Raw genomic sequence first — 20482 nt, forward strand, 5'->3', positions numbered from 1 at the left:
GTCCTAAGTAATAAAGTGAAGAAGTACGTTATATATTTTGGTATCGGATCAACTGATTGATCTCTGAGACTACACGGCCAGATGTTTATGTACCCTACCAGACTTCGGATCCCGAAAACCGGAGGAAAAAATCAATTAAAACCGGCGATCCAATCTTTCCTCTCTAAACCGGTTATTAACTTGGTTCCAATTAAAAATCAAACCTTTTAGACAGGTCGGAGGGTTGTGTTTTTTGTACAGCAAAAGAAAAACCCTGATTCTTTTTCTTCTTCTTCACATCGTCGCGACTCGTGCTTTTCTTTCTCCTCGACTTGGTCAATTTTGCAGGTCATTACCATCGCCTTAAAAAGCTTGGGTTCTTTCATTGCTCGATTTAATCCTCTTCAGTAGAGATTCTAAAATTTGTTTCAGTTTGAACACTTGCAGTTTCATTAATCGATTAGGGTTTTAGTTCACATATTCTTTTCAATAGATCGGCTTATGAACTGACAATGCTATGTTGTTCACTTCCAGTTTCCATATATCCATTAAGGTTTATTTCACTTGGTTCAGCAATCAGCATAGTTTGAGATTGTGTCTGATTGTCAATGCTATGTTTTTTCAGACCGTCTTATTTTATCAAACAGTCTGATATAATCTTAGTGATGGGTTTAGATTAAGGTTATTGTAAGATTAAATCGATGAGTTATGTCATTTTTGTACTGGGAAAGTATAATACTAGAAGATGTTATCAACCCTTTTTGAATTGTTGTGGTTTTGTTACAGATGATTCTCTACGCCTGTTGCTGAGTGTCACATATTAGATAGGCCATGGGAATCCAAAATCTGTTATGGCAAGTGACAAAGAAAGCATTCACTGGAGGTATCATAGGTCTTACCATTTCGGACAGATGTTGTAGCGTTGTTCCGGTCAGAGGAGATTCCATGTCCCCGACATTCAATCCCCAGCGAAATTCTTACTTAGGTTAGTGTTTTTTTTGGGAAGAAAAATTGCTCAAAATTATTTTTTGTTTGATCCGTACTTCCTTCTTATTAAAACGTTTTAATTCTTGATGCAGATGATTATGTTTTGGTTGAGAAACTTTGCCTTACGGATTATAAGTTTGCGCGTGGCGATGTTGTCGTGTTCAGGTGTGTTCTATTTAATGCCAAACCACTTTTGAGTTGTCCTCTAAAAAATTGATGATAGTCTGCATAATTAGTATATTGATTAGTATATGTTGGTCTCGTGTTATGTTTCATAATGTTCCTCTGACATTGTATTGTTATGTTTTGAATATAATATATTTTGTAATACATGAATGAGGTTCTGACAGTGTATCATATCTGTGGCAGCTCTCCGACTCATTTCAGGGATAGATACATAAAGAGGATAGTGGGGATGCCTGGGGAATGGATAAGTAGTTCTCGGGATGTGATCAGAGTCCCAGAAGGACATTGCTGGGTCGAAGGAGATAACAAAGCTTCCAGCTTGGACTCAAGAACCTTTGGCCCTGTAAGTCCTCTCCCTCTAAGACATATCTTCTTCAAATAGTCTTTGAACGTAGGTGGGTCCATATGATATCTTTTCAAGGCTTGTACCATGTGTTTGATGTGTACAAACTTGTTTAATGCAGATTCCTTTGGGTTTAATTAGAGGACGGGTGACTGGTGTGGTGTGGCCACCTCAGAGAGTAAGCAAGATTGGTTGATAAAAAAGCGAAGAAAGGAAGGAGAGGTAAAGTTTCTTCCTCCTCCATACGAATAGTCCTTTCCTCAAAAGATTCCTTTATTGTGGAATCTGCTTTTACACCAAAAGAATGGTTTTATCAGAAAGATTGAAAGTTCGATTTTTTGTTTTCCATTTTTTCACAGTTTGTAGAACTGCGTACTCGCGCTTTTTATGTGCATTTTATATTTAATCAAATGGGTCGATTCATCTCCATGTTACTCAAGATTCTCTATGGAAACTTAAAGTTCACATTTGTTTTCGCTAACCACATGTATAAAAGTAACGTCTTAGTGACTGCACATTCTTTTATCAATAGCTCACGGATAAGGATTTCATATGAAATTCTATGCGAAACACTTGGAATCGAATGCATAGCTTGGGATATGAATTGGGATTAATCAGTAAGTAGGCTACATTTACGTTGGTTATGGTAATCTATAGAACCGGTTAACATACTGGTTAAACAGACCATTAATTGAATTTGAACCTAATCCACTACTCGTAAGTCGTAACCCGTGGGGGACAGAGATAAGTAACAAGTGTCAGTCATTAACTTTAATTTCCTTGGAGAGAAAGGGCCATGGGCCGTAGTAGCCCCTCCCCCCTTGCTATTTAATCAAAAAAGAAAAAGAATATTATAAATGCATGAGAAAAAAGTTCGAAACATTTCTCTCTGGGCGTTTCTCCTTCGGGGTAAGATCAGGTTTTGGCTGTTCCAACTTTCTTCTCTTATTTCTCCCTTTCGTGTTTCGATTCGTTAAGAGTGTTTTTATCGTCTGGGGAATTTATTTTCTTCCGGGATATAATTTTATTTTTCCGTTTCTCCCTCTCTCTCTCTCTCCTACTTTTTTTTTTGTCAGTAGGCGTCTTGCGAAGTACGCAAGTTTCTAGTATTTCATTACCCCTTTTTGATCGAAGCTTTTTTTATTTATTTCTGAGATATTTATTTGCGTTTGATGAAATTTTCTCCACCATCGTTAATTTGTGTTGTTTCGTTTGGTTTCGGGTTTATTGGTGGATCGGATCACAATCTGCTGACGGAGAACTGAGATCTGTTGGTGGTGTTTTTTTTTTGTATGTTGATAGGTTGGATTTGTTGGAAATGGGAAGACTATTCGTGATCGACCTCCAAGGAGAAACCTATAGCTGCAAGCATTGCCACACTCCTTTCGCACTCACCGATGATCTCATCTCCAAGGTTTTTTTTTTAATAATGTTTATCTCCATGCCTTGTCTTCAATGCTTCCATCTCATGTTATAATTTTATTTACTTTGATCTATTGTTAACCTTTTTCACTAGTGTTTTGTAACCACAATATGCGCAACCGTTCCAGGAACTGTGTTTTGTTCTAAATTCTGTTTTAAAAAAAAACACATCTTGTTGATTCGTTCATTCATTTCTTTCGAATTGGCTCCAGATGATTGTAAAATACTATGGTTTTGAGAATGTGTACAGTCAACTAATTGAACAAACAACTCTACCTGATTTTAATGTTCATGATCTTGTGTGTTGTTTGCAGTCATTTCACTGCAAGCATGGAAGGGCTTATCTTTTCGAAAACGTGTAAGTACTACAACTACTACTACTACTTTGAAGATGAATCTGATCATACATTGAATCCTCCTCCTGACAAGGCTCTCTTTTTCTGTTACCAAATCTTTTCTTTTGGATGTCATAGTGTCAATGTGACTGTTGGAGAGATGGAGCATCGTATCATGATGACTGGTTGGCATACTGTAGCTGACATCTTCTGCGTTTGTTGTGGCTCTCTTGTTGGCTGGAAATACGTACAAATAAATACTCACCACCACCTACTCATTCTTCTAAACAACTTTCTTTATGATTTTCCTTGATGCTGATTCACATTTTTTTCTCACACAGGAAATTGCATACGAGAAGTCTCAGAAGTACAAGGAAGGAAAATTCATCATTGAAAGGTTTTTGATCTTTCAACATTTGACTTTAGGACCACCATCACAAACTTAATGTTGGAAGTGGTGTATGTATGTAAAATGTAAACCAATGGTGAGCAGGTTTAAAGTGCTTGGACCCGATGGAGGCGGATACGACATGAACGAGGACGAGCCCATGATTGGAAGTGACGAAGAATAAAACCGGCTTTTCTTTTTACCACCCCCTCTATAGTTATTGGAGATATTTTTGGCAAGTGGTCAATGCAAAAACTCCACAATTTTTCTCGGGTAAGCCATAAGTAAGTAAAGAAGAAAACCAGATATTTATAAACTTAATTATAATTGAGTACCAAAATCGTCTTTAGAAAACTTGTTTCGAACGAATTAATCTCCAATTCAGACACTAACTTTAGTATATGCGTGCTTCTACTTGCATGTTTCTTGTAACAAGATCTATATAAATGAATTTTCCTTGCGAGAATTATAGATTTTTATCTGGACACCTTACTGAAAGCGATACATTTAGTGATGACAACTGCGAAAATATTATCTATTGCACCACAATTTTGATTTTTTGAACACCTGAAGACAGGTAGCCTTTTTCGTAATTAAATATCATGTTCATGGGTAAAGACTGCACAACGTGTCCCGTGAGATCCTCTTGCGTTTCGAACCCGATGCTTCGTGTTTTGTTCAAACTTTTCAAGACCATACTCAATTAAATTAAATACAAATAGGAGAAAAAAAACAAGAGAGATGGTACGAACAAGACCTGTCTGGTTTGAAATTTGGAATTTTTCAAATTATATAACCAAATAATAAATGAAATTAATTTAAAAAAACTCCTCGAGACGAACATCTTCCCCACCACCTTCTTCTTCTTTTTCAACTCAAAAAAAACTTCTATCTTTCTCTCCTAGATCAAATTAAAAAATTAACTTTTGTGGGTTCTGATCATATGTTCTTTAATGGTTGATATGATTCTCATTGGTTGCTGCTCTAGGCTAGGCTTCTACCTTTCTTGAGGGTCCCATTAGTGTGATCTCCTCAGATCTGATTGGTCCGGTTCTATTTTTTTTATTTTGTTTTGGAGATTTTTTTTTTCTAGTTGTTGTGTAAGTTCGGACAGGAGACCCAGAAACCTTCAAATAAAAAAATGTTGACACACGACAGAGATGAAGAACTCTCTATGTTCCTTGAGATGCGTCGACGCGAGAAAGAACGTAGAGGAGAATCTCTTTTAACAGGTTCGTCTATATTTATAACTTACAACCATTTGTGATTTGTATATATAAATAAGTTTCAGCAATGGTGTTTAAACTGTGTTTTGCCTCTCTTAGGATCTGATAATACTAGTATCAACGGAGCGTTGACGGCTGCGCTCTCCGGTGTCTCTGAAACGGTGTCGTCTCAACGCTATCCTCTACGGAGAACCGCTGCCGAGAACTTCTTGTACTCAGAGAATGAAAAAACCGATTACGATTGGTAATGTTTCCATTTTTATATTAAAAAAAAATATATATCGATCTTGTAATCATCGAATGTCTGGTCTTGCCTTCTTTGATGGATCATTGTTGATGGTCTGGTCTCTTGGTCAGGCTGCTTACGCCTCCGGGCACGCCTCAGTTTGAGAAAGAGTCACATAGGAGCGTAATGGAACAGAGTGAGGCTCCCAGTTCTCGCCCCACGGCTCTTAAATCTCGGGTACTAAACTTGTTTAGACATAACTGATTTATGTTTCTTTATAATGTTTCTGGTCCGAGCATTGATTTAAACTCTTGTTTGGGCTCTGCAGCTAGGGAACTGCCGTGAAGATATCGTCTCAGGGAACAATAATAAGCTTCAAATGTCATCCTCGTCCTCTGTAGCTGGACTCAGAAGACCGTCTTCATCGGGTAGCTCAAGGTCTACAACCCCAACCACCTCCACAACAAGGCCTGTGACCACCACCAGAGCTTCAACCTCTAGATCCTCAACACCCACCTCACGTGCCACTTTAACTGCCGCACGTGCTACTACCTCTACAACAGCTCCACGCACCACAACATCAGCTAGATCAGCTACTCCAACTCGGAGCACGACTCAACCTTCTTCCGCACCTTCTAAAAAGCCTGTATCAAGGCCGGCCACGCCAACCCGCAGGTCTCCAACCCCGACAGGTCCATCAATGGTTTCTAGTAAAGCTCCGTCTCGAGGGACTTCTCCAACTCCAACCCCGACCAATTCAATAGTTTCAAGTAAAGCTCCGTCTCGAGGGACTTCTCCAACTCCAGCTCTGAAGTCATCGCAGCCTTGGAAGCCGCGGGAGATGCCTGGTTTCTCTTTAGAAGCCCCACCGAATCTGAGGACCTCTGTATCAGACAGACCAGTCTCAGCTACAAGAGGCAGACCTGGAGCAGCCTCAGCACCAGGCTCAAGATCAAACTCCATAGAACGTGGCAACGGCCCCACTGGTAATGGCGTTGGACATGTACGAAGACAATCTTGCTCCCCGTCAAGAGGCCGGGCTCCTATAGGGAACACCAACGGCAACGGGAGCCTCCAAGGAGCACGTGGACGAGGAAAGGCCAACAACGGAGATGGCCCAGTGGCTATGGGTAATAAAATGGTCGAGAGAGTGGTGAATATGAGGAAACTAGGTCCACCACGGCTAACAGAGAGCGGCGGTCGAGGAAACGCTAAATCTAGCTCTGCTTTTAATAGCCTTGGCTATGGGAGAAACCTCTCCAAGAGCTCAATAGACATGGCCTTACGACATATGGTACTATCACTCTTTACAATACTCTCTGTCTCTCTTACAAATAAAAAAAATATTTGTTTCCAAAAGATATATAATTTTTATATTTTCAATGCACTTTTATCAAGTAATAATGATTAATTGTAAATTTTTAAAAAATTAATTGTGTTTACAAATAGAAAAATTATTTGTTTTTATAAGATATATTATTTTATATTTTTAATGCACTTTATGAAGTAATAAGTTTAATTTTAAAATTTTTAAAAATTAATTGTGTTTCTTAAATTTTTAAAAATTAATTGTGTTTCTTAAATTTTTATTGATTAAAAATTATGAAAATAGTTAATACCAAAAAACAATATATTTGTAATCAAATTTAAAATGTTTTTCTAATATGTATGAAATTTCAAAAACATGAAAAATTTTGAAGAGGGGAGTGTTTATTTTTATTTTTAGAGTAGCATGAGACGTGTGTTTGTCAATGACAACGTTAACTGTTCGGTTTCTACTTGTATAGGATATAAGACGAGGAATGACGGGGAATCTCCGGCCGCTTGTGACGAAAGTTCCGGCATCATCAATGTACAGCGTGAGAAGCCGGTCGAACAGTGTCACCAACTCTCCGGTGGCTACGAGCAGCACCGTCAGCTCATCCGAACCGAACTTGGACAGCATCAACATTTTGTGCTTAGATGGGAACGATGCCGAAAACGATGATCTTCTCAGCGAGAGAAGCTTTTCTTCTCCGCGAGACCAGTTCCCCAAGCTCACATCTTGACCTATTATTACAATAATATATAATATGTGTTCTTGTTTCTGTTACCATACTTAAACAACGTGTTTGTAATCGATTGTCCGTAAAGTCTATGAGCTCAGGTATCAAATGTCTTTTTTTTTTCTTTCATGAAACTTTCCTCACAGTGCAAATAGAGATAATATAATATGAAATGACTACGACATAACAAAAATCATTTGCTCTGACCTCTCTCTACATATTTCCGATTGCCGACTCCGGCTGCTCTTATAGAGTCGGAGTCGGGTGTAGTTTTTGTTGATCTATATCATGGTTTTGAAAGATCAACAGATTATCTCTCCTTCTACTCAACGGTCAGATGATCCGATCATGATCGGAGTGTTTGAGGGATGTTTGTAGATCTTTCTCGTTACAGCACTTTTCTCATCTAGTTGTTTTGGTGGGGATTATGACCTACCTGTGCAGATCTGATCTTCATAGAATCTTTCGTTGGTTGTGTGATTTTGCATGTTTGGATTCGCGAGGTCTTTGTTGTCTTCTCCGGTTCGATCTTCTACCTTACTGTTCTTTGCATGCGGTGGAATCCGGGGTTGATTTGATTCGCTCCTTGTCATTACCAATTGATCTGATCGAGATCTTCACTTTCATCAAGCTTCAATTTGGCGATCTCAAGTCGTTCGTGACAACGCCGTTCCGGTTTGAAGACTTAGAAATGGTTCGTCTTCATGTTATGCTGGTTCTTGTTGTTTGGGTTCTCAATTGTCTGGACTATTCACTATGGGAGGTCTCTCCACGGTGGTTGATCAAGTTATCATCATCGTTTGTTCTTCTCAAAGGATCCGAAGACTGCATGCATTTTTGCTCATCTTTTTATGAATCTGCTGTTTTGTCTTTTGCTTAACTAGATGTTATAGAGTGCTGTTTTATATTATTGTCTTGTTAAATGTTTTTTCTTTTCATCACGTCTCCCTTAATTGGGTTTCTGTTTCTGGGAACTTTGGTTAAGTTCGCCGGCTCTTTTCTCCGGGATACTTTATCCGTGGGGCTGTATGTTTGCTTTGATCAATATAATTTTAATAGTGTTAAAAAAAAAATATGAAATGACTAGCGAGCTCGGTTTGCTCTTCTAAGTTAATGGTTTAGCTTAGTTTCATACAAGAACCAGCCTAACAGCTAGCAATCACAAATCATGGTCTGAAGACTCTGAACATTGAAACGACACGAGGTGATTAAGATTACAGCGCAAAAATTTTGATATACTGGCTCAAGGAGACTACAATATCTAAAGAGTATTGCCTCGGTGACTGGTTGCTTGTCAGTTGTAAGTAATCTTGGTGTCTCTTGATGTTTCAGAGTCAAAGTTGTCTGGTGGTGAAATCTCCCGTGCTTGGAGCAACTGCATTTCAATGTACTTTCACTTGCTCAGAAAAAAAAAAACATTCCTTAATCTTTTAGTGCCCTCTCAAATAGATACGAATCAACAAGAATGAAAAGAGAGATTTTCCTCGTGGTCAAAGAAGTTGAGTTCATCAGAAGAAAGTAAACGTTTGTCTACATGTGGTGCTTATAAATATAGTAGGAACGCTTTTTTTTCTTGTTACGAAGTTGTGAACACTAATAAACTTATTATATTTACAGTAGCTTATGATCAATCACCAAAGATGCCAATTCTGTTCTGACATGCAGTATATATGTATATTCCTATGTCACAAAGGCCAACTGTTTTTGAAATAATAATTGGAATGATATTTGCAACATTCCCTCGACTTTGAATGATTGAAACTTGTTAAAATTATATATCAACCATCGTCAATAATGAGATGAGTACAAATATACGTCCAAAAAAAAGAAGAAGAAAAGTATTTGGAAGAGGATTTTATGCACCTAACTATGCTTTCGATTGTCACAGTCAAGAGATGCTTCCATAACTTGACATGTTGTGTGGGTGAAAATGTAGGTGCGACTTATTCAATCCTTTCTTTTTCTTGATTTAAATTCCAATTTAATTTGCTTTATTATAATTGATTGGTTAGACAAAAAATTTTTTTTAAAGAAACCCAACGAGTTGATCTACTAGGAAAGTGCTTCACACATCTAATTATCTAGAACTCCCTTTTAGCCTTTAAAGGTGCCTTCTTAGGTAGAGCAAGTGAGCACCGAAATTGTTAATTCAAGAGAAAACCGGTTTACATGCAAAAGTTATTAAGTTTCTAAACCGGATGATCCTAGACTTGATTTATTTGGAGCTTTCACAGTTATAAAGTCTCTACCAGATTATAGAAAATGTATTTAACTTAATGGTCTACTTCCAAGGAAAACCACATACTGTATATCTTAAACCCATCTAGAAGATAACAAGACATCATTAGCTGCACTATAACCGAAACCGAGTTATTGAGACTCAAAGTCTCCAACCGAGTTATTGAGACTCAAAGTCTCTTGTGGATATATATAATCAAAAAGAGAGAGTGGAAGAAAAGTCGTTAAAAGAAAGTACGAGTCCTTTCAAAATATGTTAGCAAAAATAAAAATGTGGGAAAATCATGATCGCTTATTTAAGCTTATAATATTAAATTAACGAAACGAAAGTAATAATTAAATTAATAATATTATCGAAGTCTAACGTAGACTTCATCGTTCTCTGGCGGCTTAAAAACTTTTCAAAAGACGACAGCTTCAACACCAAGCTAAAAGTTTCTCACAAAACAAACTATAAGACGAGAAAAAATAAAAACATATGTTCTTCACAAAACTGATTTCTTCTCCAAAAATGGATAGTGAAATATCAAAGAAAGTCACGGCTATGTTTGATCATCACCGGCGGTTAAACCGGTCCGGATCATCACTGTTCACAGCGTTTGCTGCCTCGGTGATAGCTCTGATCGTTTTCACGGTGGTTATCGTATCTAACTTATCGGTGAGAGACATCTCGGAGGTGGTGAAGATAGAGATCAAGACGGTTGTTCCTTACTTGCCTCTGCGATCAGAGAAAGAGCTAAGCGTTGGCAACAACAGTAACTACAGTATCACAGTCAAGGAGAATAACAATCTCGAGATTCTTAAAACTTTTGGAGGCATAGGAGGCGCGTCGGAGAAGTTTCAGGAGAGAGCGACAGAGTTTCTGAGAGATGATGACTGCGAAGTCAGTTTCATGATGACGTGGATCTCCCCTGCTGAGATGTTCGGTAAGAGAGAGGTTCTGTCCGTGGAAAGCGTGTTTAAATCTCATCCTCGTGGCTGTTTGATCATTTTATCATCCACGATGGATTCTCCTCGAGGGTTTAGCGTCTTGAGACCGTTTCTCGATCGCGGTTACAGAGTTACGGCGGTAACTCCTGATCTGCCCTTTTTGCTCAAGGACACGGCGGGAGAAGCATGGCTCGAGGAGATTCGGACAGGGAAGAGAGATCCCGGGAAGATCTCTTTAGCTCAGAATCTATCGAACCTCGTGAGGCTCGCGTACTTGTACAAGTTCGGAGGTGTTTATCTGGACACGGACGTGATAGTGCTGAAAAGTTTTAAAAATCTAAGGAACGTGATCGGCGCGCAGACCCTCGAACCGGTTTCGAGAAACTGGACGAGGTTGAACAACGCGGTTTTGGTTTTCGACAAGAACCATCCTCTCTTGAGGAAATGTATCGAAGAGTTTGCGTTGACTTTCAACGGGAACGTTTGGGGTCATAACGGACCGTATCTTGTTTCTAGAGTGGCTCGAGCTGTTGAAGGAACTGTTGGTTATAACTTCACTGTCATGACGCCTCCTGCGTTTTATTCGGTTAATTGGATTGAGATTGGGAAGCTCTTCAAGGTTCCGAGAACCGAGAAGGATTCGAAGAGAGTTCAAGTTAAGGTTCTTGAGATGCAGAGGAGAAGCTACGGGTTGCATTTGTGGAATAAGTTTAGTAGTAAGTTTGAAATTGAGAAAGGTAGTGCTATGGATAAAATTGTTTCGGATCATTGTGTGATCTGTGAGAATGTCTCTGTATCATAACACTTTGTATGTTAATTACCATTGTAGATTAGCTTGTAAAGTGTAGTTAACAATGAAAGCCTTAGTAGTTTATCTTTTCGATTAAAAAGAAACTTCGACCAACTCTAATTAATCAGTCTCCACCAAACAAAATGTAGTTTCTCAACCGAATTTCAATTTTGATGACTTGAGGTTGACGTTACAATCATGGAATTATTATTTTCAGTGTTCAAAAAGGAATATACACTAAGCTAACGATGACTCAACGCATATAGTTAAGGCGCTAAGCTAGCAACGCCTACTGTATAAAACGCTTATTAAAAAATTTAGATTATCAGTTGGACAAATGTTTAAATTTTTAAAAGAATATAATATATTATAATAGTTTACAAATAGTATATATTTTATTTTTATAAAATTTTATTATATGGTATCAGTTATTATATTAAAATGATATATTTTAAGATATTATATTTTTGGATAGTTAAAACGGTAACAACCAAAAATTTGGAGGGTTTATTGCTTGCTAAAAAGGCTAAAACGTTTTTATAGAATACTTGCACAACTTATTCAGCGTTTTGCGTTTGGAATGAAATAACAATTGGGCCAGGCCCATGTATAGACAACATCATCAGTTACAATTACATTTCTTCCCTCAGCCCAATTGACAAATCAAAAGCTCAAACCGAAAGTGATTATGGTTTCCGATAGAAGCGAGCGGTTGAAGCTCAACGTCGGCGGCGAAATCTTCGAAACCACCGCATCGACCATTCAATCAACCTGCCCAGACTCACTCCTCGCTGCTCTCTCCGCCCCAACCTCCCATGGATCCAATCCCGTCTTCATCGATCGCGACCCGGAGATCTTCTCCGTCATCCTCAACCTCCTCCGAACCGGACGCCTCCCAGCCAACTCCTCCGGCGCCTTCTCCAAGCAGGAGCTCCTCGACGAAGCTCTTTACTACGGCGTCGAGTCGCTCCTCCGGTCGGCGATGCTGCCTCCGCCGCTCCAAGGCTTCGACGCTTCTCTAGTCTCCACCGTCTCTCCGGCGACCGACGGAGTCCCCTCCGCTTTCACCGCAAACGCCGGAGACGCTTCTCTGTGGATCGCTCACGGCGGACAGATCTCCGTCTACGATTGGAGTCTCTCCCACGCCGTGACCGTCCGCACGCATCTCACCGACGTCACGTCGATCTGCCGCGTGTGGGCCGAGGCGGCGGCGATCGGATCTGGATCCGCGTCGGGGCTTCACTTCTACGATCTCTCGAGTGGTCGTTACGTAGGATCCACGCACTGGACGGATCCGGAGGATCCGAGGATCCACAAGTCGCGAGTCGCCGCCGTTGCGGATTCTCCCGGCGGAGTGTTCGCGTCGTTCGATTGCTTGCACAGAGAGAACAGCGTTCTCCAGATCGATAAATCCACTCTCCAAGTCGCCGCCGTGATCGGACAGCAATCCGGAAGCTCAGCTAAAACCGCCGTACCGGAGAAGCTCCGGTGGGTGGGGGATAACGGTCTTTTGGTCGGATCCGCGGTCCAGCGAGGAGTGTTCGGATGCTCCGGGTACATCCGGATCTGGGACCCGAGATCCAGGACCATCGTGTGGGAGACGAGCGAGCCAGGCTCGGGACGAAGCAGCAGGTTCGGAGACGCGTTAGCTGACGTGGACGTTGATGGCTCGACGCTCTTCAAGGTGTGTTCCAAGTCAGGTGATCTCGGGATGGCAGACCTTCGTAAATTAGGCGAAGATCCGTGGGTTTATGTGTCGGACGAGAATCCTGGCGCGTGGAGTGCAGACGAGGGAGACAGAAGCGGCGGTTACAGCGTCGTGCATTGTTATAGGAAGCAAGTGTTGGCCGCGAGAGGTGGCGCGTTGGAGGTGTGGTCGAGTGTTGAGGGGAAAGCGAGTGGTGATGTGATTCGTAGAAGAAACTTTGTAGACAAGGAAGAAGACTCCAAGAGAGGGATGATTTCGAAAATCGAGGCAGGAGGTGATAGGTTGTTTGTTTCTAGGGAATATGTGGAAGGTGTTGAGGTCTGGGAGAGTTCTAACTCCTCGAGTATGATAGAACTGTGATCAAGCGGCTATGTTTTCAGGAAGATGTTTTGTTTCTTTGGAGAACATTTGAACATATTGTAATGAAGAACTGCCAGATTCAGACTTCACTGTTGTTGTAACATTCACCGGCTATCTCTTCTGTTGTAAATAGATTCATAGAGGTTTATCTTTGCAAAGTTACGGTTATAATCTTATTGATAACTGATAAAAAAATAAGCTATGTTGGTTCTAGTTGAGTGGGGGAAAATCAAGTTCAAAAATAATAAAAATGCAGGCTCTGCCGAGGCTAAAGGTTTAACCTATAGAAGTCCTTGTGGTGGAATTGACAGAAAGAAAAAAAAAATCTTTATCGATTCATCGTATCTAATTGATCAATGATCTTCTTTTGAAACACTATCTAATTAATCTATGATCTCTGCTTGATTATTGAGGAGTTTAAGATTCAAAAAGTCAGTATTATGATCATATGCATATCTTGTAGTCTTGAAAGCAAGATTGTATAGATAGAGGCATAGAGCTAAAGTTCAACTACTCTTTTTGTCTTTTCTCAACCTACTTAACCTATTGCTCTCTTTACTCATGAAATGTTTTAATCTTTTTGAACAAGACAAAGAATCTTTCTTTATGTCTTTGCTTTCTTGCCAGTGTAATAAAACCTTTTGTTGCAACTTTGGTAGTGCATTCCACTTTCACAAAAGGTGTCCTTATAGGAGAGGAACACTCATTTTTTTAAAAAGAATGTAAGCTTTCTTTGGATTCTTTGGATAATATTGATAGGTTTTGTTCATGGTAGGTCAGGTTTTGTGGACCTACAATTTCTGAAACACTTAAGGTTTGTTATGATGAAAATAATTTGTGTTTTCCTTTTTGTTGAATAAATCCTCCTTTTAAGAAATTTATTGGAATTTTCCTCTTGTTTTTTTTTCTTAACAGGTATTATTATTAGTGGAGTAGAAAAACAAGAAAACCAAGTGGGGGATTTTCCATGACCTTTCTTGTCTTTGGTACTTTGCTGTTGACCCCTCTTTTTCAAATTTAAACCTGGTTTCTCTCTTATTCTCACAATTGAGGTTCTAACATTAAATAACTTATGCTAGTGTTTATACAAAAGAACACACATAAGATTAGTGTAATTTTCCATTTGTATCCCCAGCAAACATTGAACTATGGTTTGCAATGGATTTTTTCTTGTTTTTTTTGGTTAAAAGGTTTGCAAACTGAGTGTTGAAAAGAAGTCGATAAACTCGTAAAATTTTCTTTATGAACTGAAAAGTAATGTAAAACACTCCTATACAATGCTTAATTCACAATTCTCAAATCTTTTAACATTTCACCACAAGAAAAAGAGAGTAGGAGTTCCATTTGATGCTTGTCCTAACCGGTCAAATCAAGAAGACCATGTTGAGACAGAGTTTGATCTGGACAGTGAAAAAGAAGAGTTCAAGAACTCAATGCAGTCTTCAATATCTTCTGCTCGATGAGACTCCGATTCAGCCAGAGACTTGGACCTTTTCATATAAATAGACGATGAAGAAGAAGAGGAAGTGGAAGACAGCAACAACGATGACGTTTTCTCGGTCGTATTCCTCCTGAAGGACATAGAACGCAGCGTTTTGGCAACTCTAGCTCGGATACGTCGGATGAACTTTCTTCCAGCCGGCGAGGTCTTGAGACCGAAACTGAGAAATCCAATGAGAACCACCTTTCTCCGGTCGTGATGTTTTTGAAACATGGGTTCCTCTGTGGCTTCTTGGTCAGGACTAAAGCTTACTCTTTTGCATGCTACTCCTACTCCTGACATATTTTCTTTTGTCTGAAACTATGTTGATGAGAGAGAGAGACCAAAATAGTAAAGACAGAAAAAAACTTCTTATGGGGAGGACGAAAGCCTTCAGTCAAAAAACTTCTTATGGGAGGTATTTTTTTCTTTTGGACTAATGACAGAAAAACTTTGGGGCTTAAAATGTAAAATAGAGAAAATAGAGGGGTATATATGTTATTTATTTATCTAAAATCTTTATTGAAAGAGTATATGACTTTTTATTTAATGGTCAACAAAAAATCAAGTTATGGAATGGAACATTACTATCTACAACACTAGTGAGAAGCTAAACAAGAGAGAATGTAATCAGAAATATAATTAAATGCATAAACAACATTAGTCAGCAAGCACTACAAGATAGAGACAGAGGGAAAGTGGAATGCTTTCTCGAAACCTGAAGATTCCATATAGAAAGAAGAAGAAGAGCTTCTCACTTTACCCATTTTAATCAGAGAAGAGACCAAATTTCCATTTACTTAAAGCTATGTCGATGTTCAAAGCCTTGTCCTTTTTGTTCGTTATGTTGTGCTTCAAGATTCATGGAACCATGGCTACAGATGGGAACTCCTCGTTTTGGTTTGATGGGTTTGCAAAGTCTCCGAGCTTTTACAAGAACGTTGCTTTGTTTGGAGATTCGAAGCTGGTCAGTGACATTTCTTCGATCCAACTAACTAACTCAGTGAGTGGAAGCGTGGGACGAGTCGTTTACAGGAAGCCCATCAAGCTTTTCCAAGGTAGAGAGAGGAACTTGTTATCTTTCTCGAGTCACTTCTCGTTCTCGATGCCTAATGAGGTTGGTGACGTCATGGCTTTTGTAATGGTTCCAACTAGTTTGGATCCTAGTCTCTTCGGCAAGAAAGGTAACAGTTCCTCTGCTTTAGAGTTTCTGTTTCAGTACGCAAAGAAAGAGACGGTTGTAGGTTTTGAGTTTGATATTTCCAACAGAGGAAACCTTGCAAGGATCTTGATAGGTAGACCTGAATCTTCCGAAACTAGAAACCTTTCCTTTGAGGGTGACTTGGTGATGACGGACAATGGAGGGACGTTGAGCTGTATGGTTGAGTATGAAGCACTTTCCAAGAGAATGATGGTTCGGTTCAGAAAGTCAGGTTCGATAAAGTTGTTGGATCCGTTCTTCTCTTTCTCGGTGGACTTGGGGGAGCTGTGGAGTAATGGTGAGTTCGTGGTGGGTTTAAGCTCTGCAAACGGGAACTCTTCAAAGGTACATTTCCTCCATTCATGGAGCTTTGAAATAAGGCATTCTCCTCCGGTGTGGACGAGTTCATTGCCGCTTGAACCGAATCAAGCTTTGGAGGCTGACGTTTCCACGGAGGAAGAAGAAGGTGTTGAGAGAAGTGAGTGCATATGGCGGATGCTTGGTGTTTTGGTCTTGGGTGCAGTATGTGGAGCGTTAGGGGTGCTACTGGCTTTGTATCTGTGGATAATATGTGGTCTGAGGCGGTCAATGGCGGTGGTACCAGAGGAATGTCATGTGAAAAGGATGAGTGTTGCGGTGGATGCTGTTGAAGAAGGTAAGAAGTAGTGAAGGACTTTTGGTTTGGTTTTAGAAGCTTGTCTTGTGCTGTAGTGTAAGTGTAAGTGTATGGTCTTTCTTCCGTGTGGACTTGATCAGTAAAATCACTATGAAAAGAAGGCATAAGCTTACTGATCTTGCGAAAATCAACTGATTCATGTTGTTCTACATCCTTTATTATTTACACTGCCACAAACGTAACATGTCATATTTTTTTGGTTAGGAATCAAAACACATTCACCTAGTACAAGAATCAGGACCAACCTTTTCTTGTTCTCACTTGGTGTTCTTCATAGAAAATGTGAACTGAGTAAACAAGTCTTTTGTTCCTTCATACTTGTGACACAGATAAATGTCTAGAAAACACACAACATTCACAGTTGCCACTTGATTCTATGTTTGCTTATACTGATGTGATGTGAATTTAATCTCAACATGGGACACAAACAAGCGGAGAGAGCAGGCTATAGAGATCAATACAAGGTGTTCTGCGAAGATAGTTTCTCTAGACTTTAAATTGATCCTCCCTAATACTAAGAATCATCTGGAGAGCAACCGGCGTGGTAAGCTTCACAAACGCTGAGGTTGACTGCAAGAGGCAATTCTTGGTAAGCGCGGTGTAGAGGAGGTAGGATTAAAGCAGACTTTTTATCCATTGCTAATAGCTTTCCACATTTACTGTTGTATCATAAGAGATGTGAAAAGTTCAGTCCACGGAGTATTTACAACAACATTGTAGAATAATAACAGAGACTAGCTTGTTTTTACCTGCATGGTTTACTAAACAAGGATTCGAAACTGCATATCCATAGCTGCATTACAGGAAAAAAAAGGTGTAAATTAACTTCCATGGATCCGAAAGAAAGAAATGGTTCATGTTATCCAGAGACCGATAGTCTTTGTTTAAATGCATTACCAGGAGAGAGTACAGAGCTGTTCCGCTACCAAAGCCGAGGAAGTATTGCAAGGCCGTAGCCGCATGTTCCTGCAAGAAACTCTAATTAATGCAAGTTCCCCAATCAATCAATCAAACTCGTAACATCAATTCCAGTTACCGTGATGTGTTTGTAAACATGATGAACCGAGAAGCCTCTCGCATGTAAGTAGCTTCCTCCCTATAAGGATGATGTAAAAACATGAGTAAAATAAACAAACCACTTCATTTGAAAATAAAGTGTTATCTAATGCAAGGAGTTACCTCATCTAGAGAGAAGAATGCAACTGCATCTGGATCAACAGAACCAGCTGGATTCAACGAGACTACAGCTCTGAACACGGAAGGAAACGATAATTCAATCACAGCAACCTTGTCAACAACTTCTTCGGACTGTAACCCTGATCTCATCTTACTAGAACTCTGGAAAATAGGTTTCGATGCTTCTGATGGATCATCATCACTTCCCGACTCAGGTAAAGAACTAGCTCTTTTGAGCCAGCTCAACCGTCCATAAGTAGAAACCTTCACATTCGGAACCAGCTTCTCCAAACGCGACTGTATATCCGGCAATGTCTTGCACTCAACAAGCTCCTCACCTCCATGTTCTAATAGCGAATGGGATGCACGACGCTTTTTAGATCCTGGCTCCATCTTATGTCCATCGTCAATGTGTGGGAAGAATCGTCTTTTCTGATCCGTAAAGGCCTTGAGAGCTAACCTACAGTCGCCATTAAGAGTCATCCTATGTGTTAAAGATAATAACAAACCAGAAGGAAAACAAAATAATCATTCAGTAAACAAAACCAGAATAATCCAGGGAGAAACTAACAGCAGATAAGAACTTCAATCTAGTTTGTAGACTCGACGAACCTATACTCTCTTAGTTATGCTCAGACAATATAGCAACAATGTCGTACCAAGCACCACATCCCATGAAACATAAAAGCACAATCCTTTAGGAGGAACAAACAGACAAAATGTATCTTCAAAACTCAGTTATTAGACTCAGACCTGGTTCTATCAACAGCAGAAGCACCAGCTTGGCCAGCAAGCTGTCTCTTCCAAGCATAAGCAACAACAGCACCATCAGGACAAACGAGAGGCATGTGAAGACCCCACGAGTTACTTCTTGACCTTAGAGACGCAGTGAGAACCCCAGACTCTTCCAACTTCTTCCCTGAGATCCTCCAATCAAATGGAAAGAATCAATTTTTAAATCCCTAATCTACAACATACTAATGGAAAGAATCATTTTTTTTTTTACCAATTGAGCGGAGATCTTGAAGGTGTTGACGCATGGATGCGTCTTCTCTGAGGAAGAGCTGAAGAGGCACGTCGTTGTGGCGAGGATTCGAGGCGACGAACATGGCTTCGAGGATGCGGTCGGCGCCGAGGCGGATGTCGGCGATAACCCTAGCCGCTTGGTTGAGACGTTCCATGGCTTGAGCCACCTGCTTCGGCGGCGCGTCTGGTTCCGACTGGTTGTTCGCCGCTTGGGATTGTTGTAGCGACTGCATAAGCTTTGCGATTGAAACGATCGATCAAACTAACTTTCTCTCTCTCGATTTCAAATCTGATTCACTGAACTGAGGCTCTGATCGCTTCCGACAGCAACTCAATTCGATTCAGTACGTTTCAAATCAGCAGCGTTTATGATTTTTTAATAAGGTGGAAACGCTAAACGCAATTCTTGGCTTTGGCGTCCCCAATAGCTCCTTAAGTGGACCTGCTTTCTTCTCGCCCAGGCCCAATTGTTTTCTTGTGTTGCAAAATGTGATTGATTACAAGTTTAATAAAATGCAAATATCCAGAAACCTATACTATATTTGTTAGAATTAACTTTGGAGTTTCTAAACTATTTCAAACAACATGATTGTATGACAAACGCAGATCTAAACAGATCTGAACACCTTCCGACTTTTGAACACCTTCCGACTTTTGAACAGTTTGCATTGCTCTAAACAGATCTCTAAGAGACTGTTATATATCTGATCATGGCTAGGCAAACACGACGACCCAAGTCCGTGGAGAAACTCGAACGACAGATGTAGCAAGGAGAAAGAATCGAACTTGGGCAAGGAGGGCTTCAAGAGAAGTCGAAAGTACATGCTTTCAGACATCAATCCGACAAAATACAAACCTTGTCAGAATTTGAACTGAAGTCTCAGCTACTCAAAATTATGAGAAAAAAATCCAAACGAAAAGAGTCGTAGTGACTAGTGAACAAAGAATGCGAAGAAAAAGAAATAAACTTTTTTGGATCGAACCTAAAACCTACCGGTTTTCAAGTCTGGTTAGGATTAGGAGGCGCGGATATTAAGATTCTTGTCTAGTAGATTGTTTCTCTTCTTTTGTCTGTTAATCTTCGATCCAAAGACATAAGTAGTGGTTTGATTGAGAATTTATGTGCTAACAAAAAATTAAAATATTTATGTCTAAACTTTCAAAAAATATTTGTCCGGATGATCTTCTTTTTTTTTAGCTTTTCCATTTGATTGGATAAAATTCTAAACATATTTGCGTAAGTTCGGTTTGGCATTTGTGGTTAATGGTTATTATCCTTTTGGTTCAGTTACCAAAGCTGAATAAGAGCACAAAAGAAAAGTTAGCCTTTTTAGATGAGGAAAAAAATTGACGCAATTCATCCTAATATTTATCATTAACAAATACAAATTAATAAAACTATGCATTATTCTAAATTTTGCATTTAAGTTTTAATTTTAGAAAACTTATGAGAATAATGAGATAAAAATACATTGGAAATAAGGGCATCATAACAAGTGAAGAGCTCGATAGATCAAGTGTCAGCTAAGAGCGTCTGCAAAGTTCTTTACAATCACTAGTAAGCATGATACATGTTAGAGATATGATGACAATATACCAATGGCTAAGGCTTGGATGAAGTTGGAAGAGGATGTGCAAGCTCACGTTGAATACAATATAAAATGTGCATGTCTTTCCTAACATTTGAGAGTTGGTATTCAGTTTTCATGTTAGGCAAATTTGGATGGTATAGCAAATGGTTAAAAACTTTCAAAATTTTA

General features: G+C 39.6%; 8 protein-coding genes across 8 annotated transcripts; 6 read left to right on the plus strand and 2 right to left on the minus strand.

The window, feature by feature from the left end:
* The first annotated feature begins 172 nt into the window (after nucleotides 1-172).
* Nucleotides 173-1922, plus strand: LOC108862293 (uncharacterized). The gene is made up of 5 exons (XM_018636379.2): nucleotides 173-327; nucleotides 766-964; nucleotides 1059-1131; nucleotides 1336-1495; nucleotides 1617-1922. The coding sequence occupies exons 2-5, from the start codon at nucleotides 811-813 to the stop codon at nucleotides 1689-1691; spliced, it is 462 nt and encodes a 153-aa protein (XP_018491881.1). The 5' UTR covers nucleotides 173-327; nucleotides 766-810; the 3' UTR covers nucleotides 1692-1922.
* A 353-nt stretch (nucleotides 1923-2275) lies between these two features.
* LOC108862292 (protein yippee-like At3g08990) lies at nucleotides 2276-4106 on the plus strand. Its single transcript, XM_018636375.2, has 6 exons — nucleotides 2276-2414; nucleotides 2798-2909; nucleotides 3232-3275; nucleotides 3391-3499; nucleotides 3594-3649; nucleotides 3746-4106. The coding sequence occupies exons 1-6, from the start codon at nucleotides 2353-2355 to the stop codon at nucleotides 3822-3824; spliced, it is 462 nt and encodes a 153-aa protein (XP_018491877.1). The 5' UTR covers nucleotides 2276-2352; the 3' UTR covers nucleotides 3825-4106.
* Nucleotides 4107-4244: 138 nt separating this feature from the next.
* Nucleotides 4245-8078, plus strand: LOC108862291 (flocculation protein FLO11). The gene is made up of 5 exons (XM_018636374.2): nucleotides 4245-4872; nucleotides 4966-5110; nucleotides 5224-5329; nucleotides 5421-6386; nucleotides 6880-8078. Exons 1-5 carry the CDS (start codon nucleotides 4782-4784, stop codon nucleotides 7138-7140), a joined length of 1569 nt encoding a protein of 522 aa, XP_018491876.1. The 5' UTR covers nucleotides 4245-4781; the 3' UTR covers nucleotides 7141-8078.
* Nucleotides 8079-9793: 1715 nt separating this feature from the next.
* On the plus strand, nucleotides 9794-11179 carry LOC108861212 (uncharacterized). The gene has a single exon (XM_018635043.2). It carries the CDS (start codon nucleotides 9854-9856, stop codon nucleotides 11105-11107), a length of 1254 nt encoding a protein of 417 aa, XP_018490545.1. The 5' UTR covers nucleotides 9794-9853; the 3' UTR covers nucleotides 11108-11179.
* Nucleotides 11180-11750: 571 nt separating this feature from the next.
* On the plus strand, nucleotides 11751-13321 carry LOC108856412 (protein ENDOPLASMIC RETICULUM-ARRESTED PEN3). Its single transcript, XM_018630203.2, has one exon. The coding sequence runs from the start codon at nucleotides 11784-11786 to the stop codon at nucleotides 13161-13163; it is 1380 nt and encodes a 459-aa protein (XP_018485705.1). The 5' UTR covers nucleotides 11751-11783; the 3' UTR covers nucleotides 13164-13321.
* A 1065-nt stretch (nucleotides 13322-14386) lies between these two features.
* LOC108862839 (josephin-like protein) lies at nucleotides 14387-15010 on the minus strand. The gene has a single exon (XM_018637094.2). The coding sequence runs from the start codon at nucleotides 14944-14946 to the stop codon at nucleotides 14533-14535; it is 414 nt and encodes a 137-aa protein (XP_018492596.1). The 5' UTR covers nucleotides 14947-15010; the 3' UTR covers nucleotides 14387-14532.
* Nucleotides 15011-15223: 213 nt separating this feature from the next.
* On the plus strand, nucleotides 15224-16709 carry LOC108862838 (L-type lectin-domain containing receptor kinase VIII.1). The gene has a single exon (XM_018637093.2). It carries the CDS (start codon nucleotides 15452-15454, stop codon nucleotides 16508-16510), a length of 1059 nt encoding a protein of 352 aa, XP_018492595.1. The 5' UTR covers nucleotides 15224-15451; the 3' UTR covers nucleotides 16511-16709.
* Nucleotides 16710-16808: 99 nt separating this feature from the next.
* LOC108862837 (mediator of RNA polymerase II transcription subunit 27) lies at nucleotides 16809-19097 on the minus strand. Its single transcript, XM_018637092.2, has 7 exons — nucleotides 18703-19097; nucleotides 18450-18615; nucleotides 17700-18156; nucleotides 17557-17616; nucleotides 17418-17486; nucleotides 17270-17313; nucleotides 16809-17179 (listed from the first exon to the last, which is right to left on the minus strand). Exons 1-7 carry the CDS (start codon nucleotides 18953-18955, stop codon nucleotides 17035-17037), a joined length of 1194 nt encoding a protein of 397 aa, XP_018492594.1. The 5' UTR covers nucleotides 18956-19097; the 3' UTR covers nucleotides 16809-17034.
* Nucleotides 19098-20482: the final 1385 nt, after the last annotated feature.

Source organism: Raphanus sativus, chromosome 5 (genome assembly GCF_000801105.2).
Source record: "Raphanus sativus cultivar WK10039 chromosome 5, ASM80110v3, whole genome shotgun sequence".
Classification (NCBI taxonomy): Eukaryota; Viridiplantae; Streptophyta; class Magnoliopsida; order Brassicales; family Brassicaceae; genus Raphanus; species Raphanus sativus.